Raw genomic sequence first — 25092 nt, forward strand, 5'->3', positions numbered from 1 at the left:
TATTTACATTTTGTATATAAAATTGGATCCGAGCATATCCAGATCTTATCCAATTGTTACTGGATTGGATTTGGATCCTAATATTAAGATTAATATGACAAAAGTTTTACACTATCCTTATCACATAGATTTTGGGTTCAATTCGATCCTTGTTGAATTGATCCCGAACGAATTCTTATTCGGAAAAATCAATTAAATATTCTGGCTACATAAATCAAAATGCATAAGTGAAAAGCATGTTTTATCAAACATAGAAAACCATGTTTTTAAATAGAATTAGTACAATTGGCCATCCATTAATTAATCCAAATAAAGAAAAAACCTTCAAAATCATATCCAAAATATTTCCAAAAAAAAGAAAAAAAGGAACAAAATCAGAACTGCTTAACATAAGAAACTTTAGCCTACCAATGTAAAGAAAGCAAAGGAAAATAATCACTTCAAAGCTCAAACTAACCATTGAAATGAGAATATGTATACTTATAGTGATTCAATAATAATAATAATAAATAAAATGGACTCCTAATAGGGACCACCCACAAGGGTCCACCCTCACTTACTTGGTGCGTGTGATGTGCGAACGTTGCATTTTCCCTGAGACTAGTCCTTGGATAAGACCATGGTCTATGGACTGGGCAAAGCCCAGATATGGGTTCAGTTCACTGTCTACAGGGATAACTGGTTATTAAAAAAAATAAAAAATTGGACCCGTAAGAAAATTGTACCATACTTACGGAATTTGATGCAATTTTCGTGCATTTCAGTCACACATTTGATGAAGAATCTCAAATGCCGTCCGAGGCAAGAAAATTTTAAAATTTAAAATCAGGCCCACACTAAGAAAAGACCAATCTAATATCAATAATTCTACAAAAATCATGCACCATTCTTCAATTTCATTTCATATGAAATGCACAACAAAATCAATCCATTTAATTTACTTGTTCAATATATGACTTATATGTCAAGTTTTAATAATGAGTCGTGATGAATGCACGTGGTCTTGGTACGCGGCTGACGTGGCAAGGGCACAGAACCATAGATTGTTTTCATCGGGATACACAAGAAAGGATGTGTGGTTCTGTGCCCTTGCCACATCAGCCGTGTACCAAGACCGCTTGCCTTCATCGTTATTCTCTAATAATTCATGAATTTTCTTTTGTGAATTATTGAAAATTGGCTGTGACCTCGAATCTCTAGATCTACTGATAGATGCAATTAAAAAAAACAACCAAGAAATATTAAATCAAGAAATTAAACATGAGATTTATATGATTATGTGATTCAGCTAAACATCCACAAGTGTGAGACCAGGGGTTGGGTTACCATGTAATATGACTATATGAGTCCTGATCTCTCGTGTCATGGCATAATCGAATGGATGAACAAGGTTCGTTCAGCCCATCCGAATAATTAGGTTAAGACTTTCATGATGATGATGATGACGACGACCATGACATTGGTTCTAGAAAATATTAACAAGTGGGATAAAAATGAAAATATTAATAGATAGATCGATGGCTACAATCCTCAGGGAGAGAAGTATCCTAAAATGAAAACCAAGGGATGATATATGCACATGACTTGAGAAGTAAAATTGAGGGACTGTAAAATACTGTCCTTAGGCTCACTGCCTACTTAACTAATGATCTTGACAAATGCATTTAAGATGTTGATGGGCTGGGCTAGAACTTGCATAGTATGGGCCTGACCTTGATTTTACGTTACTTTAATCGAATGGATCGATCTTGAATAAGTACATTAGGGCCTATTAAACATTATTGGGCTGAGATTTAGTCCTTCAATCACTTTGTAAAACAAAAACAAGGGGTAAATTCGACGCCACTCTTTTAAACACTACAGAAAAAAAGAGCTAAATTTGACTGACCTTGACGTCAAATTTATCCCATTGGAAAAAAAGGGTTAAATCTGATGGATCTTGACGTTGAATTTACCCATTTTCATGTAGTGAATGTTTGGGCACAACATGGGCAAGTACATAGCTCAGCAGAGGCTGAATAAGCCCATTAATACGCCTCTTAAGGAATTTGCATATTTCTTTAATTTATATGGTTAATAGGACTAACTCCCCCATTCCTAATGTGTAGTTATGGGCATTGGAGTTTGGCTAGGGTTGGAGTAAGAATTGGCAACAACTCTCAAAATGAAATAAAAAACTTAGAGGACCAACACAGAGTGTACCCAAATGGCCTAGCTGAAAGTGACCAGGGTGCGTATAACAGTATTGGAGTGTTGGTATCCTTCTTATTAGGATGTTGATCACACTCCAAAATCTAAAGTTTGAAAATTAACATTTCTTCTCCCACCACCAAATAGGCTCTCATCCAAAAAGTTTTGTGTTGCCTCAATGAATCCCAAATGTTTAGGGAGTTGCACCTCTACCAAATTTAGGACTTTGCAAAGAGGAGTATGGGGGTTGCAACTTTTGAGAATTCACAATCCAAAGTCCAAACAACATAAGTAGATATGAGTCATAGGAGTTGTAGCACCCCATCTCTTCCAATGACATCCGCATCATCATTGTTACAGTCTTATCCCGAAAGTTTGGAGTTGACTAAATGAGTCTTGATCATCCATTCGATTCTATCCAGAGATACATATCTCACAACGTGAAAAAAAACTTATATTTGACGGCCCAAGGCTGTCGAATATCATAAAATTTGATTTATCAAGGTGTCAATTTTTTCATTGTCATTTTTTTTTTACGGATCAAAACCATCAAATTAATGGAGGATGGGACACATTTGATGACTCTAAGCTGTTGAATTGGGGAACATAAAAAATTTCAATGGCCATGAGCGTCGAATTTTGGTTTCTAAAATTTGTGGGCTTTGGCCCGTCGAATTTCTTGTCAAGATTTTCAGTTTTCACGTAGTGCCTTTCTTTCTAAAAAGCCCTAAGTTGAACAAATTACTGGAGTTTATCACCTGAATGGAACAACTTAGCTCTTGAGCTACTTTGACCTCTAATTAGGTATTTCTAATGTTTATGCCTATAATTTTTTTTTTTTTATGGCAAAAGGGACTGTATACCAAGTGTGGATGACACCAAATGAGATGGGTTCCATGTCACCCAATGGAACACGTGGAGTCGCCTTAAGGGGGCGTTGAGGAGTGACAAGGTGTCGTGACCCAAAGAATACCCATCGAGGGAACAACGCTTGGGGCGACTATGAAGGAGGCCATGTGGAAGGAGCGAACATGACATGGATGAAGAAAGCCAATGGGTGGCTTGTGATAAGGGACCAATGGGAGAAGGGCACATCCCAAGCAGGCACGGGCCATGGAGAGGGGTAACGTGCTCCTGGTAAAAGTGCAAATTGTGGTAGTGACAGATGAGAAGGCCTACAAATACCCCACTGTTCAAAAAGAGAAATACGATTTTCAAAAACCTTATCCAACAAAACAAATAACTTGTATTCTAGTATTTTGTGCCATTACACCAGTCACTGTTTTGTCGTTGGTCTGGCTACGTGCTGAATTGGTTGGAAGGATGCAGGGGGCAGCACGTCCCTTTCCTGAAGGTGGGGGTTCGGGGCGGATCCTCTAGCCTGAATTTTTAGGGTTACTTCTGTTTCTATATACCTAATTTTGTAATTATATGTTAAGACTGAAGCCAATGCTCCAAAAATACCTAGGACTTTCTTTCCAAGTACCAAGTACCCCTTTCTCTTTTTCCTTAAGTCGCTCCTACCCAGACTAATCACAGTGGCCTACTATGGCGGACCTTTCCATATCCCATACTATGCCCCCCCCTGCCCTTTTTTTTTGAACCCTTCCATATACCATGCTCCCCTCTTTTTTCAGAACCATTTCCATATCCCATACTACAAAGGAGTTTTTTTTTCTCTCCATAATTGTCTCCCCATGACTCGAAGCTTGAACGTGGGGTTTGCTCTGATACCAAATGCTAAGACCCAAACCAATGCCTAGGCGTCAATGGAGTGGAAACTTTAAGTCTTAACCTAAGGATCGTAACTTAAGAACAAAAACGGTATTTGGGAAAGGAAAAAAAAGGAGTTGGTTATGATTAGAATAAAAGAGTTGATTTTGGATTGGAAAATCTACAATTTTATAAATAAAGATGAAAATCAATTCTCACAGTGAAATTTTCTCAACTCTCATTCTTAGATGTAGACACACAAAAAACAAAAAAAATCTTGCAAATCTTGTGTGTTTTCTTGATTCTTTCATCATATATATATCCAAGTAACATATATATCACTGGATCTAGGGTCTGTGCTTACAAATATAAGAGCATGTGAAAAGATAGGTCCATGTTTATAATATTTTTGTTTTCTTGAATCAAACAATAACGGATGAAGGAAAGATAAATCCAAGTAATCTGGCTGTTGAGGGAGCTCTATTTTTCAAAATAACTCTACATGACAAAGAACAAGAATGCCAATTTCCAAGGGCAGAAAAGATGTGGTTAATCTCAAAAAATGGTTGGGGCAATCTCCTTGCACCCAAACACACCCATGTAGGAGATATATAAACCTCTCTTTTTGAAGTCATGAAAGTTCAACAATTAGCCTTAAAAACAACTTACAATTTGCATAATTCTTTTGCTTGTATTAACATCTAACAAAAAATTCCAATCTAATAACCTCAAACTACATAAACCTAATTAAGCCCCATGGGCATGTTAGCATCTACAACATCTCTAAGGCTGCAGCGAGTGCAAAAATGTCCTCATCTCTACCATTACACTCACCATGTCTGCATCCACACTCATTCCATTTCCTCAAGCCACAATCCCTCCTACTTTTTGTAATCTCTGCCTTTCCCTGGACTATAACTTTCATCCCAATTTGCAGTGCAGGTGGCTTTAAACCCTCCGGAACATGACGACTTGTCGTAACTGAGTTAACCCATTTCTCTATTGACAACTCGGCTGAGTCTAACACGTCCTTCCACTCAATCTCTCCTCTGACCAAGAGTTTAGACCCACCAATTTTCCCAAGAATCGGTCTTGTGTTTCTCCACCGAAGCTCAAACACAATGCTTTGCTTCTTCAGCTGATCGATGGCGTCTTGGCCTCCCAAACACTCCAAAGAAATAGACTCATTCCAATATGGGTCATATTTTGATGATATTTCTCGACTATTAAGTAGAATTCTCTTGTTTCCAGTTTGAAGATAGTATCTAACAAATAGGTTCCCCGATGATATGAATTCGAGGTTTCTTGCTCTTATGATTCTCAATTCACAGTTAAGTGAGGGAAGATTTTGAGAAGAATCCATAGTAGAAAGTCTAGAGAGAAGAGAGTTAAAGAGCAAGTAGAGGGTTATGAGCAATGGGATGAAGATGCCTTTGGTATGTGGTGTTATATATATGTTAAGTTTTTTGGTTTTTTACGAGTGCCTTGCTTTTACATTTGAATAAAGCTTCTTTTCTTCGTTTTAAAATTAAATAAAATCGCCCACCAAATCTTACTCACTAGTGCTTTGAAACTAAGTTCAATATGACTTAGACTACCCTTTGAGATTCATGAAAGGTTGAATGTCACCTGATCCCCAAGGGGTTGGCTCAGAGCTAAAAAATTTAAGAGGGGTTTGCTCCCTTTGGTTGACGTGTGATCTTAGGGATTGGCACCATCCCAAACGGGTGTGGCATAACCCTATGTTATAAAAAGAAAAAAAAAAGATTGAATGGCTATAATTATCTTTGGGACCATAGACACATATATATACTTAATTGTAACTACGGCTGCCATGGATGGGTTAGGGTTTGGATTCACTAGTTAAAAATACTTTAGACATCGGCTCTCAACAGATGTCTAAAACTAGAGACATCAGTTAAACTGATGTCTAAAATCTGAAGGGTTAGACATCGTTTTTTAACTGATGTCTAAAGTCTGAGATTTTAAACACCAGTTTTAACTGATGTCTTAAGTTTTTTTGTTTTTGTTTTTTGTTTTTAATTTTGCTTATATGCCCTAATCAAATTCCACCCACTCTTCAAAATAAACAGAAACTCCAATAAATATTTTGATATAATAATAATAATGAATTTAAAATAAAATCATTAATTAATGTATATTATTCAATTAATGCTAGTCAAACAATTAAAAAAGAAAATAGTATTAATTGCACTCATTATAAGAAGTCGTACTTTCTATTTGAAAGAAAAATGAGAAAAAAAAAAAAAAAAACAGATCGAAGTGAAAAAGAGAAGGAAAAAAAATATTTTTAATTCATGGTTTGCTTGAAGTAAAGCCTCTTTCTTCATTCCTAGCCCGATGCCATTGATTCTTGTTATTGCATCCAAGTTGTAAAAAAGCATCGATTGAACAACAATCTAAGTGACAGAGAAACAAAAGAACATAAATCCAATCTAAGACCTCACAGTAACAATTTTTTTTCTGCATGCACATTTAGAGAAAATAATATAATCAAAGAAAATTTTCGTGGAACTAATTATGATGATAGAAGAGCGCACCTATCCAAACTTACAACCCTACTGTTGCTGCCAAGAAGAATAGCAATGCAAGATTTAGATTTCATATATTAACAATACAAATCAAATAGTGTAGACTTGATGTAGGTTGAGGAGGAGAAACCTACCAGTACATACAAACAAGGTTTCTCCATCCATGCAGCAATGATGCCCAAAAACATCATTAGAATATTCTACAATATTTAGGGCCAAGAATATTAGGATATAAGAGGAACTCTAGAAAAATACTTGTCATATAAATAATGGTGATGCAATGAGAACAAACATACGAATTAGATGTATACATTTTGCAATCTGTCTCCAAAAGAATGTTAGATATCGAAAAAAAAATTGAAATTGATGATCACGAACAAGTTAGACATGCACCTTATTGAAATTCTCATATTGACGGTTAGCCAAATAAAAAACTCCATAAGTGAATTGCTGAAGCCAGACTGCCCTTTCATGTTCCTAGACACAAGATCCCTGCCCTTGTCATCATATAACATTAAAAGGATATGATAAACTCAGTAGTACTACATGACTTAAGGCTGATTGTATATATCCATAGTTACTTCAGATTTTGTAATTGTTTGACAAGGCTTTAATTTGGAAAACAATTTGTAAAAAGTTCGGGAAATTTTGGAGAACATACAAATAATGCTTTTGGGCTTCTTACCGAAACCAGAAAAGATAAGCTTTCAATGGGTTATATGTGGTACAAGCAATCTGCTCTATTGGAATAGGCACTAGAAGAGAAGCTTGTACTAGAAAGGAAGGTAAAGGGCCAAAAACTAGTGTAGTCGTTAGTGTTCTAGAAAATAAAATGAATTGCCTTGCTGTAATTGGAAAGACAAAATTAGATGAACCTTTTAAATGTGCACAACACTTTTAGATTAGAATGTCTATCAGGTCACCAAATAGAAAATTCTAATTAAATCTTAATGGGTCTTGAACAATAACACAACTCAAATTAGGGAAACCGTGTAGACCACCACAAGAAGAGAGGCAAAAGATGCTTCTGTCGAGAAAGAAGAAGAGAGGAGAGTTTAGGGTTCGATTGGAAATAATGAGTTGCAATTGGCAACTCAACTTCTACTTATTATAAACCTTATTAGAGCTACTATTGGAATCCCAACGTTTACTACACCCCGATGTTAGGCAAAATTGATGTCTAATTAAGATATGCAATTGGCACACCATATTTTACTTATTACACCCCAAACTTTAGACATCAGTCCTTATAACACTGATGTCTAGAGTCCCACAAAATTCGTACCCTTTTCCCACTAAGATTTAGATATCAGTTTAATAAAAACCGGTGTCTATTTAAAAACATGGGTGATGTCTAAAGTAATTTTTGTAGTAGTGATTTAGGATTTGGATCTTATAAGCAACTGAAAAAAGGTTGACGCTTTATCATATACTTAATCAAACCTAAAACTAGATACAATATCTTAGTGAGAAAACATAAGCAATTTTGTAAATGATTTTGTGAGAATTAATGATATTTACAAAATACCATTCCCTCTCTCTTTTTTTTTTCTTTCTTTTTTTTCCATTAAAAGATGAAATAAGTTAGCTTTAATTTTAAAGGGTATTTTGAAATATTAATGGTTTTGAAGGTTGTTGGCAATGCTTGAATGTTTCATTCGCATCTACATATATTCATCAATTGGATTCTAATCTGACTTTTGGTACTGACTCTAAATCAAACCTTGGTCCAATTTGAATAATACATGGACAACCCCAATGGTGATAAATATAAAAAATTTCAACTCGTGTGATGGATATGTGGGTTGATCCAATTGTTGGATTGAGCGTGAAAAGGAGTAAATTCAACGCGAAGTTCCCTCCAACTAAATCCAAGCAAATCCAACAGACTCCGGCGTTGAATTTACCCATTTTTTCACATAGTCGATCGACTCCACCTAAACCAGAGATACCCCAAAGTAATTTTTTTCCATACCACAAGGGTAGTTAAAGTAATTTTGAGTTGGTGAGTCAAACCCATGTTAAAAAGAACAATTAGATGGACATGAACCCTTGGCATAAAACCTTTTACTTTTAAATTCAAGGAGATCTGACTTTACAATAAAGAAGACTTAAGCAAGGATTTGATCACTTGGGGTGGTGATGGGTGTTACTTTGTTCTATTATCATACAAGATTGAATGAAAACGGATTTGGGACTTGATTTCTTGGTTTTATAATAATCAAAAGGATGAAACTGAAGTGGTTATTAAATTGTGGTTAACATGTTGACTGGAAAAAGAAGTTCCAAGCATGCCAATCCTACCTTTCTCAAAGTGAGTTTGTTTGTGGCTCTAAATCATCCATCCGTATAGGGTGGTGGATAACAGCTAGAATGTATCTTGGACCAAAAGATCATGAATTTGAAGATAAATGAGTCCAAGTAGTAAGGAGATATCTTAGTCTTTGGACCACAATATCCTTGATAATCATATTATAGTAACATGCGGTAAAAAGGTAGGAGACCATATGGAATCCTCTCTCTCTCTAGTGATTTCTTTCTGATAACATACGACGACAGTAAGTGTACTTTTATTTTTTAATTAAGATTGAAGAAGATAACATAATACTTCTTAGAATCATTTGGTGCTTTGCATTAGGTTTTTTGATGAGAAGCCCGGGCTTATTGTGCAATGGCATTTTTGTAAGTGATTTATTGAGAATTAGTGATATTTACAAAATATCATTCCTTCTTATTTTTTTGTCATTAAAAGATTAAAAAAGATTGCTTTTAAGGATTGATAGTTTTTGGAGGTTGCTGACATCCAATGCTTATACTGACTCTAAATCAACCTTGATCCAATTTTGAATACGATTCATTGACAACCCATATGGTAATAGTAATTAAAATTTTCACCTCATGTAATGCATATGTGGGTTGATCAATATTGTTCGACCAAGTGGCTCCGTCTATACGTAAAGATACCCCAAAGTCATTTTTCTTCTTCTTCTAAATCATAAGGGTAGTTAAAGTCAGTTTGAGTTGATGAGTCAAACCCATGCATGTTAAACCAGAACATTTAGATGAACATGAAACCTTAGCATAACCTTGTACTTTTAAATTCAAGGGGATCTGACTTTACAATTGGAAGAATTAAGCAAGGATTTGATCCTTTGGGGATAGTGATGGGGGTGTTATTTTGTTCTATTATTATACAAGATTGCATAAGAACGGATTTTGGGTTTTGATTTCTTGGTTTTATAATAATCAAAAGGTTGAAGATAAGGGGTTATTAAATTGTGCTTAACATGTTGGCTGGAAAAGGAAGTCTCAAGCATGCTAATCAGAGAGTTTGGTTTATGGCTCTAAATCATCCATCCTTATAGGATGGGTGGATAACAGCTAGAATGCATCTTGGACCAAAAGATCATGAATTTGAAGATTATTAATGTCCCAGTAAGGAGACAAAATCCTTGACAATCATATTATAAAACATGAGGTCTAAAGGAATGAGACCATATCAAATCCCCTCTCTCTCTCTCTCTCTCTCTAGATTTTTCTATGAGAAAGGTTCACATCAAACTCATTCAATTCTTAGACCAAACGACCTAGTGGGTCGGGTCACGTCACATGTGGACTGATAATGTAGAAAAAATTGCTCGTGAGAATATAATTTTCATGGCCAAATTAAACTATCCAGATCTATTCGAGTTGGCTCAATTTGATTGAGTCAACTCTTAGCCTGATTCGAGTTGACCCGGTTGGGTACATACTCAATTCAATTTTGATTTCAGTCGTGAGTTTAGTGTATTTCAATTTTAAGCAATTTTGAAGTTGTTCAATTAGTTTCCATTTCAACTTTAGAAAATTTTCATTTTGTTTAGTCTCTAATTTGTTTTTAAGTTTATATATTTTTTTCTAAATTCATTTTTATTCTTTAGATTATAATTAGATGTGATAAATTAAGGATACTAACTATAACCAATGCTCCTGCTTAATGGAACAAAAAGATAGTATTACTACATTAAGTATCCAAATTAGGTTATAATAGATTTAGAAAGTTAGTATTATATTATGGGTTAGGATCTGTTGACTCATAATAATGACTTATGAAAAAAACACATGATCCCAATCCTTAAAATGCAAAATCCAACGGTTGAGATTTATCCTCGGGATAAGTATCTTCGAGATTTGTGTTATCAAGATACTCATAAATCTCAACTATTGGAATTTGTGTTTAAAAAGTTAGGATCATGTGTTTTTTTCAATGAGTCATTCTAAGGAGTTAATGGATCTCATCTTTTATATTATAAATAGATTAAAAAGTTACCTTTTATTATTTTAGAAGATTTCTAAGTTGTTATGATAAATAAATCTACATAAGAAATACTTCAATTTAATTTTCTTTTACATTATATTAATTAATTTTCAGCTATTTATTCACACGCTTCGACTACATCAGGTGGTATCAAAACTCTTACTAAAATTCACAAAAGATGGCTGGTGAACGTGATTTTGTGACAAAATTTTATTTAGAAGCTTAATTATAAGTTCAATTTTAATAAACCTTCTCTTAATTATTTTTTTCTCTAGAAAATCTCATCTTTTTTCCTTCTATGCCTTTGCATTACACTTCACATAATTCTCTGACTTAGGCTTTTTAGTAATTTTCAAAGTCTTTGAATCTTGACTCTTAGTCATTTTTGGCCCCCACAAAAAGTCAATTCCCTTTTCCCCCTCAATTTGTTGAGACTCAATTAGAGAGATTGACACATAAACCCATCATTTTAATTTTTAATTCAAGGTCTTGCCTACACAATTCTTTGTAAATTGACCAAGATTAAGAAGTCTTGACTCTTTTATCCAACCAAGAGAATTCTTTGGAACTTATGTGCAATGACCTTTCTATTCTCAAGTTTATTGGAGACTCTTTCAAAGCAAAGTTACTAAAAAATCCAAAATCTTAATCTATAATTACATGCCATTGATACTAAATTCTTTAGAATTTGACCAAATTTAAGGAACTTTGACACTTCTATCCCACAATAAAAATTTTATAAAACCTTTGAACTTTGATACCTCTACTATTTGATGATTATGATTGGTATGACTCAAAAAGATATAAAGACAATCAATGACAAGTTGATGGAGAGTATTTAAATTCATTAATTGGGATATTATTGAGATTATTTGAAAATTAAGGAAATTAGATAAATATATCTCCAAGGGTCTTTTTAGAGCTTATAAATAGAGAATCCATCCAAGGCAAATGAGGATAAAAGAAATCTAAGACCTAAAATTCTGTTATAGTTTCTTCTTGAAATCCTCTAACATCCCAAAAATCTGTCCATTTATTCTATAAAATAATCCCTAAAATCCAAACTAAGTGGGAAAAAAAGGAAGAAAAAATAAAAGAAGCCTAAGGTGGGGAGAACTTTATATTTCTATGTTATGTAATAAATCCCCTCTAATTCCTTACTCTTATCTCTCATTTTCATTTATTTTGAGCACTTTAATTTTAGCAATGTAGTTGTAGCTAGTTTGCTTTTGTTTTCAATGACATAAAGTGATAGAGAGTAAATAATCAACTATGTGAAGTGATTTTCCTCTTCTAAGTCTATAATAAAATTTTCAAGAGTATTTAATTTCATGCAATTTATTTCAAGTCTATTTCAATTCTAAATACTTTAAATTTCTAGTTTAACTTATTGCTTTCTGATGACTTAAGGGGGAGAGAGAGAGAGAGTAAAACTTCACAATGTCAGTCAATCTCCTTATAAGTCCATTTAATAAGTTTCTTGGAATATTACATGCATACACATTTGCACATACTACTTTTATTTTTCAAAATGTTTTTGAGTCAGAAGTGTAGATCTACTAAGATTTATCCTTAAATTCTAAACCAACAAAATAAGCCCTAGTGGACATATTTTCATGCATAAGGTATGAGCCTTCAAATGGAATTTATCCAACCCACACTACAACAAATATGGCAATTAGGAACGGTTTATTACCGTTCCTAAGCCACTATGAAACGGCTTGCAGGCCGTCTTTAATCGAGGCGTCGTTAATGAGGTTAAACGGCTGAAAGCCGTTCTATATTTCATGATTTGGAACGGTTACAAACCGTTCCAGATCTCTGAATTTGGAACGGCTTAAAACCCTTCCTAATTTGCGTCTTTTATTCACAATACAAAAAAGATTTGAGACATCGGATTTTATAGAACTGATGTCATAGGTCTGCGACTTTAGACATCGGTTATAAACCGATATCTAAAATTATTATAAATTGATGTCTAAAATTAATATATATTCTATTTGCCTATTACCCACGGTTAAAATAGATCCAAATAAAGAACATCGAGGTTCTCTATCACATTAATTTATACACAAAAAGAGTTGCAATGACTCATAACTTACAAATCCAAAATTACAATGCATCGATAAACCCTATTCACAATTATTACACAAGCACAAGTGCTTACAAGGAAGCAATGCCAGCACTCCCATCCCTCCCTATCTTCTTTAAGATCCCCACAATGCTCGAAACTACCAATAAAAGAATTCTTTCGTGTCACCACATTGTATACTCTCACGATGAACTTTCGCACCTTCAAAGGAGTATCCGAGAAGCAAATGCTCCTGATCAACCAAAGAACCAAAGACTATAAGTTGAGAAACTTTCATGTCCACTTGTTCATAAAAGCCACCGATTTAGAATGAGTGCACTAGAGAGTTGTATGTAAAAACTAAAACAAAATGGATATAATTTCATAAAAGCCAGCTCTTATAGTACAAGAAAGCAAAGAAAAACATAGAGAGAGAGAGGGAGAGAGAGAGAGAGAGGGAGAAGATGAGAGGAAGTAATCATTTAATAGGTTTTATAAACTTTGCAACATTATTAGAAAAAAAAAAAAAAAAGAACAGAATTGATTATCTTAAAATGGATATCAAAGATATCAGACACAATAAATTTCCACATCTGAAAATATAGATAAGGATCCAAAGGGTAGACTACAATTTTAATTGTCACAGAAATGTTTGTGAAGCAGATTTTCCAATTTAATAAAATTCCGAAGTCATACTACAGAAAAAAATTCAAGTGGGTAAAAAATTCAAGTGGGTAAAAAATTCAACATCTTCAAATGTATTAAAGATTAAATGCATATTCAGCAATGATAACCTCAAATTATACACACACACGCGCGCCCGCACGGACAAAAGAAATTAAGAAATGAATGTTAATCACGGAAAAGAAAAAAAATAAGCTAAATTAATGAGGTGTAGAGTTTAAGATAATTACACATCCTTGTAAAGCTCATAAGCTATAACAATGGCCTCGATCATGGATTTGTCCACAGTAAGCTTGTTGTGGGTCAAAGTCCCAGTCTTTAACATGCTGATAATGTCTCCTGGTACCAAGATAGAAATTTGTTTTGTTAATGGCTAAGATACCCCTGCATATTTCTACTATTAACTCTTACTCTTGTTTAAGGGACAGTATGGTCAATAAAAACACAATTAAGAATGTATAAGCTATTTTTCACCCAAACCCTCGTGGCTTTTGGAAGTGCTTTTACACTCCAAAAAATACTTCTTGTATATCTTCACCAAAAAATTGATATTGCAATCATGATTCTTATAGAAGTGATTCAAAGAATTTGAGGCTGATAGAGAATAATATTTCTGTTAAAGACTACCCTTGGGCTCCTCCGACGAATTACTGATCTATTTGTGTTCGGCAAGAGGTTCTTACCTTTGGAAGTCAACGAAGATCGATCGGACCTCGAACAGAGCAAACAGGTACAGTATATTGGTTGCCTTGGAAGGAGAATGGTGAAATCCCTCAGTCTTGTTTGCATTGCCTATAAAACAGCTACGAGTTTCATTTGTAGAGTACATCGTCTCCTAATGGTAATAATAAAATCAATTATTATATGTTAAAATTTTATACTTCAAATATATATGCTACAAAAAAAAAAAAATCAAAATTAATCAATACTCACAGTTACTGAATTACCAAACTCTGTGGTTGAAATATCGTCGTAGGTGAGCACCTTCTCCATTGATTTCAAAAGGAGATGAAGTTGCTTAAGATGTCCCCATTTTGGTTGATTTAAGTTGCCCATATGATTCATTATTGGCTAATTAAGTATATAATTTACAAAATAATTTTTTATTTCATTTTATATATATAAATTTTGGTGAATATTAACCATGTAATAATTTTGGAAAGTGCCTCCAAACTGAAAGAAACGAGCAATGACACATGCAAGATCTTCAGCAGTTTTGCGTGGATCTTTACCACCCCAATTCTTATACCTGAACTAAAAAAAAAAAGAAACCCCATTTTAAAATACCAATTTATTTATGATAATAAAATAAGTAAAAATAAATCAAAATAATAATAAACTCACCAGCCAGTCCAATTCTCAGTCCACATCTTTGGACTATTTGGATTATTAGGCTCAAAACCATCACGGTACCATCCATTGCAAGTGTTGGTCTGTTTAGAAATATTAACATAATTTATATAACCTCTATGAGTAAATATAAATATAATTAATTGTGAAAATATGCAAAGAAATGGTAATTAGTGATTATTTAGACTAAAATAATAATAAAATAAGTACCATTGGCTGAGGGGGCATCTTCCTGTTGGCACATAATCCATGGGACACTGATGGATATTTTTATGCACGAGTCCCTTCGTCTTAATTATTTTTAAGACAAATGAGCATAAACACAAGTGGAGGGACGACAGCCGACAACGATCATGAGCAACCAGCCACACGTGTTAGTTATTCCATACCCTGCACAAGGCCATGTGATGCCTCTCATGAAACTCTCATGTTGCTTGGCTGATAGAGGGTTCAAGATCACATTTGTGAACACTAACGGCATCCATGCTAGAGTCATCATGGCAGCTTCACCAGTGAAGGAAAACGAGGTTGGAAAGATATGTTTAGTTTCCATTCCAGATGGGCTTACACCAGAAGAACGGAGTGATTCCTTGAAGAAATTTGACACCATCCCTAAAACCATGCCGGCCCAATTAGAGAAACTTATTAGGAAGATCATCAAATCTAGTAGAAGTGAGAAGATTGCATGTGTCATCGCCGACACAACCGTAGGATGGGCGACCCCAAATTGCATTTTCCAAATAAAAATAACATTGTCCAAATTTGATGGACTTATATCCTCATGATTGTGTATACAAGGTAAGCATCATCTTTATGCAAATAACATTGTTACTAGTGGTAATAGCATTACATGCATTGAGATTACTTTAGAGGCTTCTAACAATGAAGTAATGACACTCATTCCATACCCACAGCACCTCACCCAATTTTCAAGCCTCAATACATTGGGATCTAGACAGTCTTAAGGTTTTCAAATTAGTTTCAAGCTTTCAAGGCAACAGCCTAACATATTGAATCAGCAATCTGAAAATTTTCGTTAAGCGTTAAGCACAACTTTAATGCAACTATAAGATAATGGGATATATATATATATTTTAATTAATTATTTAATTTATCTACTTGCAAACTAAAATATGGGATTTTATACTCGAACACTTACCTCACTTTTGAGAGCAGCAGTGGCAGTGCACTGTACCTGGATGCTGTAACCAGTGCAGCCACAATATAGTTTTTCATTTGAGATGGCAAGGCACTTAACATGTTTGTTGAAGTTTATGTTCTTTGGAACTCCACCCCACTTATATACCTGCAAACAAAGAATTTGATTAAGGAAGCGTACTTGTTTCAATTGTTCAAACATCATCCAGACCATTGATGACTAACCTTAATCCAGTTCCTTGAGAAGCAAAGCATGCAAAGCTGGTATTGGCGACCAACTCGTATACTGCCTCTTTCACATCGTAAATCTGAACACAATGAATTCCTTCTGGTTTGATTTCCCAAACCTATAAATGGTTAAAAATAATAATAATTATTTAGTCCTTTGACAACCAATTATTATCCCATAACTTTACTATCCATCTCATTACATAGCAAGGATTCAAGATTTGCAGATTGATATAGGAAATAAACTCAACAACATCAGTCAGTAGAAAAATGGAAATTGCGTGACTGTCTTTATAGTGCTGATGGACAAGTAATGTGATAAGGACAATTGGCCATCTCCAAAGATATGGATAGTAGCACAAATATAATACGACAACAAAAACAATAAAGCCTTATCCCAAGGATTTGGGGTCTGCTATCTCCATCCATTTTCCTTTTTGGTCTTCCTCCCGCTCTTTTAGTATCTTCAATTTGAATATTTCTTCAAACTAGGGATGTAATAGGCCTTCGTTGGACATACCCAAACCGTTTAAGTCGACTTTCTGTAGTTTAGTCAGTATAGCTACATTTTGCAATAAAAAATGTGATAAAAATAAAGTAGGGAGGCAGTTGATAAAAGAAAATTACAGAAAATCTTATTTACATGCTCAAGCAAGTTAGAACACAATGGTAACAAACTACAACTCCCACCCTATGACAAAATTAGCATCTCCCATTAAGGATATGGAAGAAGCCGAACCAGATGTCTTACATTCTTTTCCAGAAGCCTGAGAAGAAGCCATATCTTAAGACTATGGGTTGCAATAAAAGAAGTAAATCGATTTAATAAATTTGATGATTGATTGTTGGTATATTAGCAATCAGGCATAAGCCTTAAGACCTCATAAATGAAAAAGAATAAGAAATGCATAAGCCTTAAGACCTCATAGATGAAAAATATCAAAATGGTCACTTACCACATCTTATTCCTCCAAATTAGCCAAGGGTGTTGGTTTCAAGCTTGAGTCCTTCTCCCTAACTGATTAAAATATAGTTAAGTGAAAAATAACACAATGTCTCATCACCCAAATGAAAAAAGAAAAGACCAAGATAAACAGTAACAACAACAAACATTAACATCTATTTTTCATTAGATCAGCCATGCTATATATAATGAGTATGCTAATTAGTTATACATGCTATTGAATTGCTTCCAAGAAAATAATATACTAAGAGTTGCAAGAACTTGAGCAAACTTGGGCCTCTACCTTAAATTTGGTACAAACTTGGGCCTCTATCTTAAATCTGGTAAACAAGATCATCAATCTAAAAACTATCATACCCATAACCACCTCCTGGATTTGATTAATCAGAAAATAAACCTATAAGACATTCTCAGTGGCTACTTTTGCTCACCCTATAGACTCATAAAAAATATTCTAGAAGGAGTCAAATTCATCAAATAGGATCTTCAATCCATGAGACTTTTCGGGCACTCGCAATAAAGTAGGAAGCCCAACTTTTACTAATTACTCCCCAATTTCTTAAATTATTATCACCCCCCAATTAAAGATTAAAACACAATATTCAAACATTGCAAAGGTTTGGCTCAAGTTATTATCTCAACATTATAACACATTCAAACAATTTCAGTAGTTGTTTACAATTAGGATTAAGCCCATATAAAATCCAATACTCAAATATAGAAATCTAACAAAACAAATGAGAGAGCTACTAATGGCACCCCAACTTTTACTTGTCCTCAACCATTCATTTATTTTTTATATTTTTAATTGGGGTGTAGTAAGTAAAAAAATTGTTAGATGAATTCTGTATTCCATGTGAACTGGATATTAGAACAAAGCCATACCTTCCACGAATAGAATTAAAATCCCCACAAACTAACGTTGGAATGTCTGCACTAACATCAATTTTTCTAATCCTTTCAAGAGAGTATGGACCTGATACAATAAAAAGGAAACATCTAAGGACACATATTTAAGTTGAAATATAAGATCCATAAGAAAATATGGACTTCACAGTAGAAAATGTTCAGCTAAGAACCTGCCAAAGCTTAACATCCTTGAGATCTTGATGAACATTTACATGTGTATTCGCCTTAAATATAATGCCGCAAGGAAAAAACCAGAAATGGTTACACCATGTTCAGCACTAACAGTGGTCCACTGTACTCATTACTGCTGGTTGGCTTAAAGTCAAAGTATGCACCATGAGAGGAATGTCCTCAGTCAATCAACTGAGATAAGGGACAACACCTTCCCCTTTAGTCCCTAGCAGGCATGGGTAAGAAACTGGTTCTCAGATTTTGGAGGCATTTTTATTGTCAAAACTAAATAACTTTGACAAATCCCCCTTCATATCCACAATCCTGAACACACATGAGATCCTACCCTTTGCAGCCAAAACACACTTGTATCCCTAACTAATAACAGAAAAACTAGAATTATATGTTCCCAAATAGTACATCCAGTGCTTCAAATATTTATTAACAATCGTATGGCCACTTACAGAAATCCATAGCTCTGAAAATATAGATTCGATATATCTTAATCCCTTGTAATATCTAAAAGATAAACTTCTTATATAAATTGGGATATCGATGTCAAGAGAAAACCTAATAGTTAATAAGAAAATAATCCATTTTCAGAGATGGAACTATAGGTTTATGAAATAGTTCCAATCAAATTATCACTCAAAGAACTACTACAAATCCAGAGAACCACAACATCAATAGATAAATCCTAATTTCAGATTATATAGTAATTGAAGAATACATAACCAAAAGCCTTACAAAAACTAATAGATCTGGATTCAAGTCACACAAAAAACACATAAATCACTGCATTCATCAATATCTCAAGTATTTAAGATCTAAATTAAAAAAAATACACAAAAACAACAAATTTCATCGAATCTGTGACTATTAAAACCTCAGATTTCTCACAGGAACACTCAAATCTGATAATCCCTAATAAAAAATGCACCTACCTTTACCAACTGTGCAGAGAGGTTTCAAAGAGCTCATAAGCTCTCATTAATGGCGACTGCCGCTCAAAACCTAGAAACAAAATCATCCCAATCCAACTGAGAGAGAGAGAGAGAGAGAGATGAGATCGAGGGGGATGAGATCGAGGGAGCGACTGAGAGAGAGAGAGATGAGATCGAGAGGTCGATCAAGGGAGAGATTGAGAGAGCGACTGAGAGAGAGAGACTGAGAGGTCGATTGAAGGAGCGACTGAGAGGTCAATTGAAAGGTCGATCGAGGGAGAGACTGAGAGAGAGAGAGATGAGATAGAGAGGAGATCGAAAGATCGATTGAGCGAGCGACTGTGAGAGAGAGAGAGAGATCCGTTCTCATATACTGAGACGGGAAATTGGGACATTTAAAATCTGATTAAAACGGTTTTAATAGGTAAAACGGTTTAAATCCGTTTTTAATTAGAAACGGATAAAATCCGTTTTATAATTCGGTTCCTGATTCGCTATTTTCTTGTAGTGCCATGATATGTTCCTAAAGATTCAACCAACAAAAACATGCTCCTAAGGGAGTAGCATATATGTTTGGGCTAAGTGCTTGGGATTCAAAGAGGTAAAATCTACTTAGATTTCCATCAAAACCTTAAGTTCACAAAAAATTTCAATAAACACAACTTTCTTTCTTAGCTTTCTCGTTGGCTCCATTTTTATTATTTGTGAGCCCAATTGTAATTTATTTGACTCTTAACTCCTCTAATCTCCTTTAACTTCAAAAATCTCTCAAAAAATACTTTTCAACTTCGCTTTAGTCATTTTTTGGAAATCATCATTTTGAAAACCACTGGATTTGATCAGAGTTTCCATTCACACCTTAACTCTTTGAATAATGTTGGCGACTCTTAAATTCATATAGATAAGGTTAAAACTCCTTGAACATCATGTATCTACAATAGACATTAGACATGCAACAAATGTTATTCTTTTCCATCTTGGGTGTTTGCTGAGATAAGTATAATTATCCTCAAGTAACCAATAGACTTGGAGCGTACATTTAACATAATCATTGTAAAAATTGACAGATATGTGGGAGGGTAATAAATATGCAGTGAATGTCACTCTTGTCCGTTTCAGATGTTTATTGAGTTAACTAAAATTTCCAGGTGTCCAATATTGAGTCCTAAGGATTGATCATATACGCCTGACATAATTATTCCAAGAATTAACAAAATACCTATGTGGGTGAGTTAATAGAGGAAGAAGAAGAAAAATTGAAGATCTTGATGGTCTCATCTCCTCTCATCCATGAGCGATATCGAGATAACTCGACCAAGTCGATCGTCTCTGTCGTCTTGGTTTTTGAAACCATGGAAGTAACTGATCTCTTTTTAAAATCAAGATTTTTTATTTTTTAAATTATTAAGTTACAGTTAAATAGTTAATTTAAAAGCCAACAAAAAATTTGCATAATTCTCTTGCTTGTATTCACATCTCAGGGGAAAAAAATAAAAAAAATCCAATCCAATAACATCAAATTACATAAAGGGTGCATGCACATGTTAGCATCTACAACATCTCTAATGCTGCAGCAAGTGCAAAGATATCTTCATCCCTACCATTACACTCACCGCGTCTGCATCCACACTCATTCCACTTCCTCAACCCACAGTCTCTCCTACTTTTCACCATCTCCGGCTTTCCTTGGACTATAACCTTCATCCCAATTTGCAGTGCAGGTGGCTTTAAACCCTCGGGAACATGACGACTCGTTGTGACAGAGTTAACCCATTTCTCTATCGACAACTCAGCTGAGTCTAACACATCCTTCCACTCAACCTCTCCTCTCACCAAGAGTTTAGACCCACCAATTTTCCCAAGAAACCGTCTTGTGTTTCTCCACCGAAGCTCGAAAACAACACTTTGCTTCTTAAGCTGATCGATGGCATCTTGGCCTCCCAAACACTCCAAAGAAATAGATTCGTTCCAACATGGGTCAAATTTTGCTGATATTTCTCGAGTATTAAGCTGAATTCTTCTGTTGTTTCCAGTTTGAAGATAGTATCTAACAAAGAGGTTCCCCGTCGATATGAATTCAAGGTTTCTTGCTCTTATGATTCTTAATTCACAGTTAAGTGAAGGAAGGTTTTGTGAAGCATCCATGGTAAGCTCTCGAGAGAGAAGGCACTAAAAGAAGCAGTGGAGGGTAATGAGTTGCGGGTGAAGATGCCTTTGGTATGTTGTATTATATATATGTAAGTTTTTGTTTTTTCTTCTGGTAGTGCCTTGCTTTTACTTTTGAATGAAGTTGCTTTTGTTCATTTTAAAAATTAAATATAATCGCACACCAAATCTTTGTTTAAGATATGATAATATCTATGGAATACAAGAACCCACTATTGCTTCGCAACTAAGTTCAAATTTAATTACTTAGACTACCCTTTGAGACTCACGAAAGGTTGGATTTCACGTCGGAAGGGAAGTTAAAACTAGCAAAAGGGGTTTGCTCTTGGTCTTATATTTGAAATTAGTTGGCTTTCTAACTTACTTTATTACATGTTGGGAAATTTTTGTGAGATCTAGACGCATGACTTCAAGGATTGGGTCCATCCCAAATGGGTGTGCGGATAACCCTACATTGTAAAAAGAAAAAAAGAGTCGTGCTGGGGTGACACAAATGGAGACACAAAGGTGACAAAATGATGAGGTGTCGTGCACATTACTATGCATGCTTTTTTACGAGATTTGAGTAAAAAACATCTACGGTTATGTACACACCACCACATAATTTTTGTCACCTTTGTGCCTCTGTTTGTGTCATTCCAGCATTTTCCAAAAAAAAAAAAAGATTGAATGCCTATAATTACCGTCCAAAGTTGAAACCATACATACTTAATTGTAACTAGGGCTGATATGGATAGCTCAAACTTAAAATCTGATTGGATATCTTAGTGTTTGGATTGAGAATTTGGATCTTATAACAGCTGATTCGATACCTTATGAATTATAATAATGATTTTGTCTCAATCATGCACTGATCCAATATAAGTATGGGATGTTAGTTAAGGGGTTCTCCCCCTATGTAAATTTTTCTGATACGATATCTTTGCTTGTTTAGCCACAAAAAAAAGAAAAAAGGTATGGGACATTAGTAATTTTTAAAACCATGACTATTCAAAAAATAATACCAAAAAGCAATTATATTGCAATGACATTTTTGTAAATGATTTTATGAGAGTTGGTGATTTTTTGCCATTAAAAGATAAAATAAGATTACTTCAAAGGTTATTTTTAAAAATTAATAATTTTGAAGGCTGCTGACATCCCGCACGCTTGAATGATTCATTCACATCTACAAATATTTATCCAAATTAGACTTTCTGTACTGACTCCAAATCAACATTGATCCAATTTAAATACGATCTATTGACAACCCCAATGTAATAACAATAAAAAATGTTCAACTCATGTGAGGCATATGTGGGTTGATCCAAATTGTTCAATCGAGCAGCTACATGCCTACATCTAGACCAAAAGATACCCCAAAGTATCACAAGGGAAGTTTAAGAAATTGAGTTGGTGAGTCAAATCCTGTTAAGCAAGGACAATTAGATTGACATGAAACCTTAGCATAACCTTGTACTTTTAAATTCAAGGAGATCTAGCTTTACAACAGGAAGACTTAAGAAAGGATTTGATACCTTGGGGATAGTGATGGGGTGCACTATGTTCTATTATTATACAAAATTGAATGAAACGGATTTTGGGTCTTGATTTCTTGGTTTTATAATAATCAAAGGGATGAAGGGAAGGAGTAATTAAATTGTGGTTGACAAGTTGGCTTGAAAAGGAAGTTTGACGAATAGTAATCCTACCTTTCTCAAAGAGATAGAGCATGGTTTATGGCCCTTGTAGGATGGGTGGATAACAGCGAGAATTTGGACCAAAAGATCATGAATTTGAAGATTAATGAGTCCCACGTACTTATGAGATATGTCAGTCTTTGGACCACAAAGTCCTCTCTCTCTCTCTCTCTCTCTCATTCTTTCTTGTTCTTTCTCATCTCTACAAGACAATAAGTGTCTTATTATTGTTTAATAAAGATTCGAAAGGATAATATAGTACTCCTATAATCATTTAATACCCAGTATATGTTTTATTATGATAAAGGCTATCAAACTCATTCTCAGACCAAATGACCAAGTGAGTTGCATGATGTTTGTCGACAATAAATTTTACAAATCTATCTCGAGATTCGTGAAACAAGATTGTAAATGATTTTATTGATATGAATGAAAATGAGATATAAATCTCAGTATTTTTCTTTGATTAACAGTCAAGTACAAAAATAAATATGACGTACATAACTTCCTTCGTTCTGGACTTCGCGCTTTATCGATTGAGAAAGATTTCTTGACTTTCGGAGAAAGACTTTAGGCTTGATCTTCTCTTTAATTAATTGGAGTCTAAACTTCTTAAAGAGCTTTACTTTGTTTCTGGAAGAGAGCATGAGAGCTTCTTCTTCTATAGATGGAGAGCTTTTGTCTTCTAAGAGAAAGTGACCCCGATCCCCCACAAATGAGAGAGGCTTTGATATTTATAGATTTAAGATAAAAGGATATTTCCAAATATGCCCTCAACTTGATCGGATTTTATATGATCGGTTTAAATGGTATTTGGTTATTGATCCAACCCATTTTAGTGGGTTTTGGACTTAACCATGCGTTAACCCATTTGTTGGGTGTTTAGGCCCAATACTTAATACGGATCACTTGAATTTACTGGATCATATATTTTATCTGTGGAAACCCAAACCCTATGAGGCCTGTTTAAATTTGGATGCCTACAATGTCATATGTGGGATTAGTAATGTATCTTTTAATGATAAGTTGAGTATTAATTTGGAGAGCCAATATGTTTTCACTCCCTTCATAAATTAAAACAGTTGAGTAAATTACACTTTCACATCTTCTCATTTGGCATTATTGTATGCTGACCCCTTAATGTTTTGACAATTGCACTTACCTTCAAGAAAAATGTATCCCAATCCAAACCAGCCCTTTTTCCATCCCTACTAGGGATACATTTTTCTTGCAAATCCAAATCCCTACCATACCAAGGGTTATGTTGATGGAGAGCCTCAACCCAATATTGGTGATAAAACTAGTATTTTCTTTTTCAATGTGTATGTCGAGATATTTGTAACCATCGTCAGGTAACCAATAGACATGGAGCGTACATGTAACATAATCATTCTAAGAATTGATAAAAATTCTATTGTGGGAGAATTAATAAATATGCAATTGTAATAGAACGCTAAAAGCTAGAGACGGTAAAGTTATCCGGTGGGTTCCTCTTTCAATGGGAGTTATAAAGTTGAACACGGATGGCTCACTTTCAGAAACAGGGGCTTGCTATTTGATTGCAAGAAACCATAACAGTGAAATAATTATTATTGGTTTTGGACGATTGAATCATACAGATATTATAGCTGTTGGAATGGAAGCTATTTTTAAAGGCTTAAACCATCTTAGAATAAGAGGGTATGCAGATATCATTGTGAATTCAGATTCGTTAGTGGTTGTCCAAGGTATATAGGATGAATGGAACACTCCATGGAGATTAACAAATCTTATAAGAGATATCAGAAGAGCTATGCGATGTTTTGAATCGGTTGTGTTGGAGTTTGCTTGGCGAGAATCAAATAGAGCAGCTGATTGGTTGGCGAGGAGGGATGTTTTAACTAATAATTTATGTGTTTTAGATTCCTCAAATGTTCATGCAGAATTGTATAATGTCCACCTGGAGGATCACATTGTTTGTTTTCTTCGGCTTTAGCTTCTATTAATTTATCAGGGTGGGTATATATATATATATAC

At 34.5% G+C, this 25092-nt stretch overlaps 4 protein-coding genes across 5 annotated transcripts; all 4 read right to left on the bottom strand.

Moving 5' to 3' along the window:
* Positions 1-4675: 4675 nt before the first annotated feature.
* LOC147409565 (uncharacterized) lies at positions 4676-5266 on the bottom strand. Its single transcript, XM_086418059.1, has one exon. It carries the CDS (start codon positions 5264-5266, stop codon positions 4676-4678), a length of 591 nt encoding a protein of 196 aa, XP_086274185.1.
* A 7511-nt stretch (positions 5267-12777) lies between these two features.
* On the bottom strand, positions 12778-14938 carry LOC147409566 (uncharacterized). 2 transcript variants are annotated; one of them, XM_086430255.1, is made up of 5 exons: positions 14852-14938; positions 14441-14761; positions 14191-14342; positions 13738-13846; positions 12778-13076 (listed from the first exon to the last, which is right to left on the bottom strand). In XM_086430255.1, the coding sequence occupies exons 3-5, from the start codon at positions 14294-14296 to the stop codon at positions 12851-12853; spliced, it is 441 nt and encodes a 146-aa protein (XP_086286381.1). In that variant the 5' UTR covers positions 14297-14342; positions 14441-14761; positions 14852-14938; the 3' UTR covers positions 12778-12850. The 2 variants fall into 2 exon arrangements, with proteins under 2 accessions (XP_086286381.1, XP_086286387.1); XM_086430261.1 differs by having other exon boundaries at positions 14441-14756; positions 14852-14921.
* A 51-nt stretch (positions 14939-14989) lies between these two features.
* LOC147409567 (uncharacterized) lies at positions 14990-19709 on the bottom strand. Its single transcript, XM_086430269.1, has 4 exons — positions 19232-19709; positions 16241-16362; positions 16017-16163; positions 14990-15469 (listed from the first exon to the last, which is right to left on the bottom strand). The coding sequence occupies exons 1-4, from the start codon at positions 19266-19268 to the stop codon at positions 15422-15424; spliced, it is 354 nt and encodes a 117-aa protein (XP_086286395.1). The 5' UTR covers positions 19269-19709; the 3' UTR covers positions 14990-15421.
* A 1073-nt stretch (positions 19710-20782) lies between these two features.
* LOC147409568 (uncharacterized) lies at positions 20783-21376 on the bottom strand. Its single transcript, XM_086418072.1, has one exon. The coding sequence runs from the start codon at positions 21374-21376 to the stop codon at positions 20783-20785; it is 594 nt and encodes a 197-aa protein (XP_086274198.1).
* Positions 21377-25092: the final 3716 nt, after the last annotated feature.

The sequence above is a fragment of the Akebia trifoliata genome, chromosome 2 (assembly GCF_017979445.1).
Source record: "Akebia trifoliata isolate Shusen 1 chromosome 2, ASM1797944v1, whole genome shotgun sequence".
NCBI lineage: Eukaryota > Viridiplantae > Streptophyta > Magnoliopsida > Ranunculales > Lardizabalaceae > Akebia > Akebia trifoliata.

Bases quoted from the DNA above. Each gene is read 5' to 3' on its own strand.
- LOC147409565 (XM_086418059.1), bottom strand. From the start codon at position 5,266: ATGGATTCTTCTCAAAATCTTCCCTCACTTAACTGTGAATTGAGAATC.
- LOC147409566 (XM_086430255.1), bottom strand. From the start codon at position 14,296: ATGCAAACAAGACTGAGGGATTTCACCATTCTCCTTCCAAGGCAACCA. The intron at 13,847-14,190 runs GTAAGAACCTCT...TCTTGGTACCAG, and splicing joins ATCTTCGTTGACTTCCAAAG to GAGACATTATCAGCATGTTA. The intron at 13,077-13,737 runs GTAATTATCTTA...TTGGTTGATCAG, and splicing joins TATGAGCTTTACAAGGATGT to GAGCATTTGCTTCTCGGATA.
- LOC147409567 (XM_086430269.1), bottom strand. From the start codon at position 19,268: ATGAGCTCTTTGAAACCTCTCTGCACAGTTGGTAAAG. The intron at 16,164-16,240 runs GTTAGTCATCAA...CTTTGTTTGCAG, and splicing joins TCTCAAGGAACTGGATTAAG to GTATATAAGTGGGGTGGAGT. The intron at 15,470-16,016 runs GTAAGTGTTCGA...GCATGGTTTTAG, and splicing joins CTGCTGCTCTCAAAAGTGAG to GGATGGTGTCAAATTTCTTC.
- LOC147409568 (XM_086418072.1), bottom strand. From the start codon at position 21,376: ATGGATGCTTCACAAAACCTTCCTTCACTTAACTGTGAATTAAGAATC.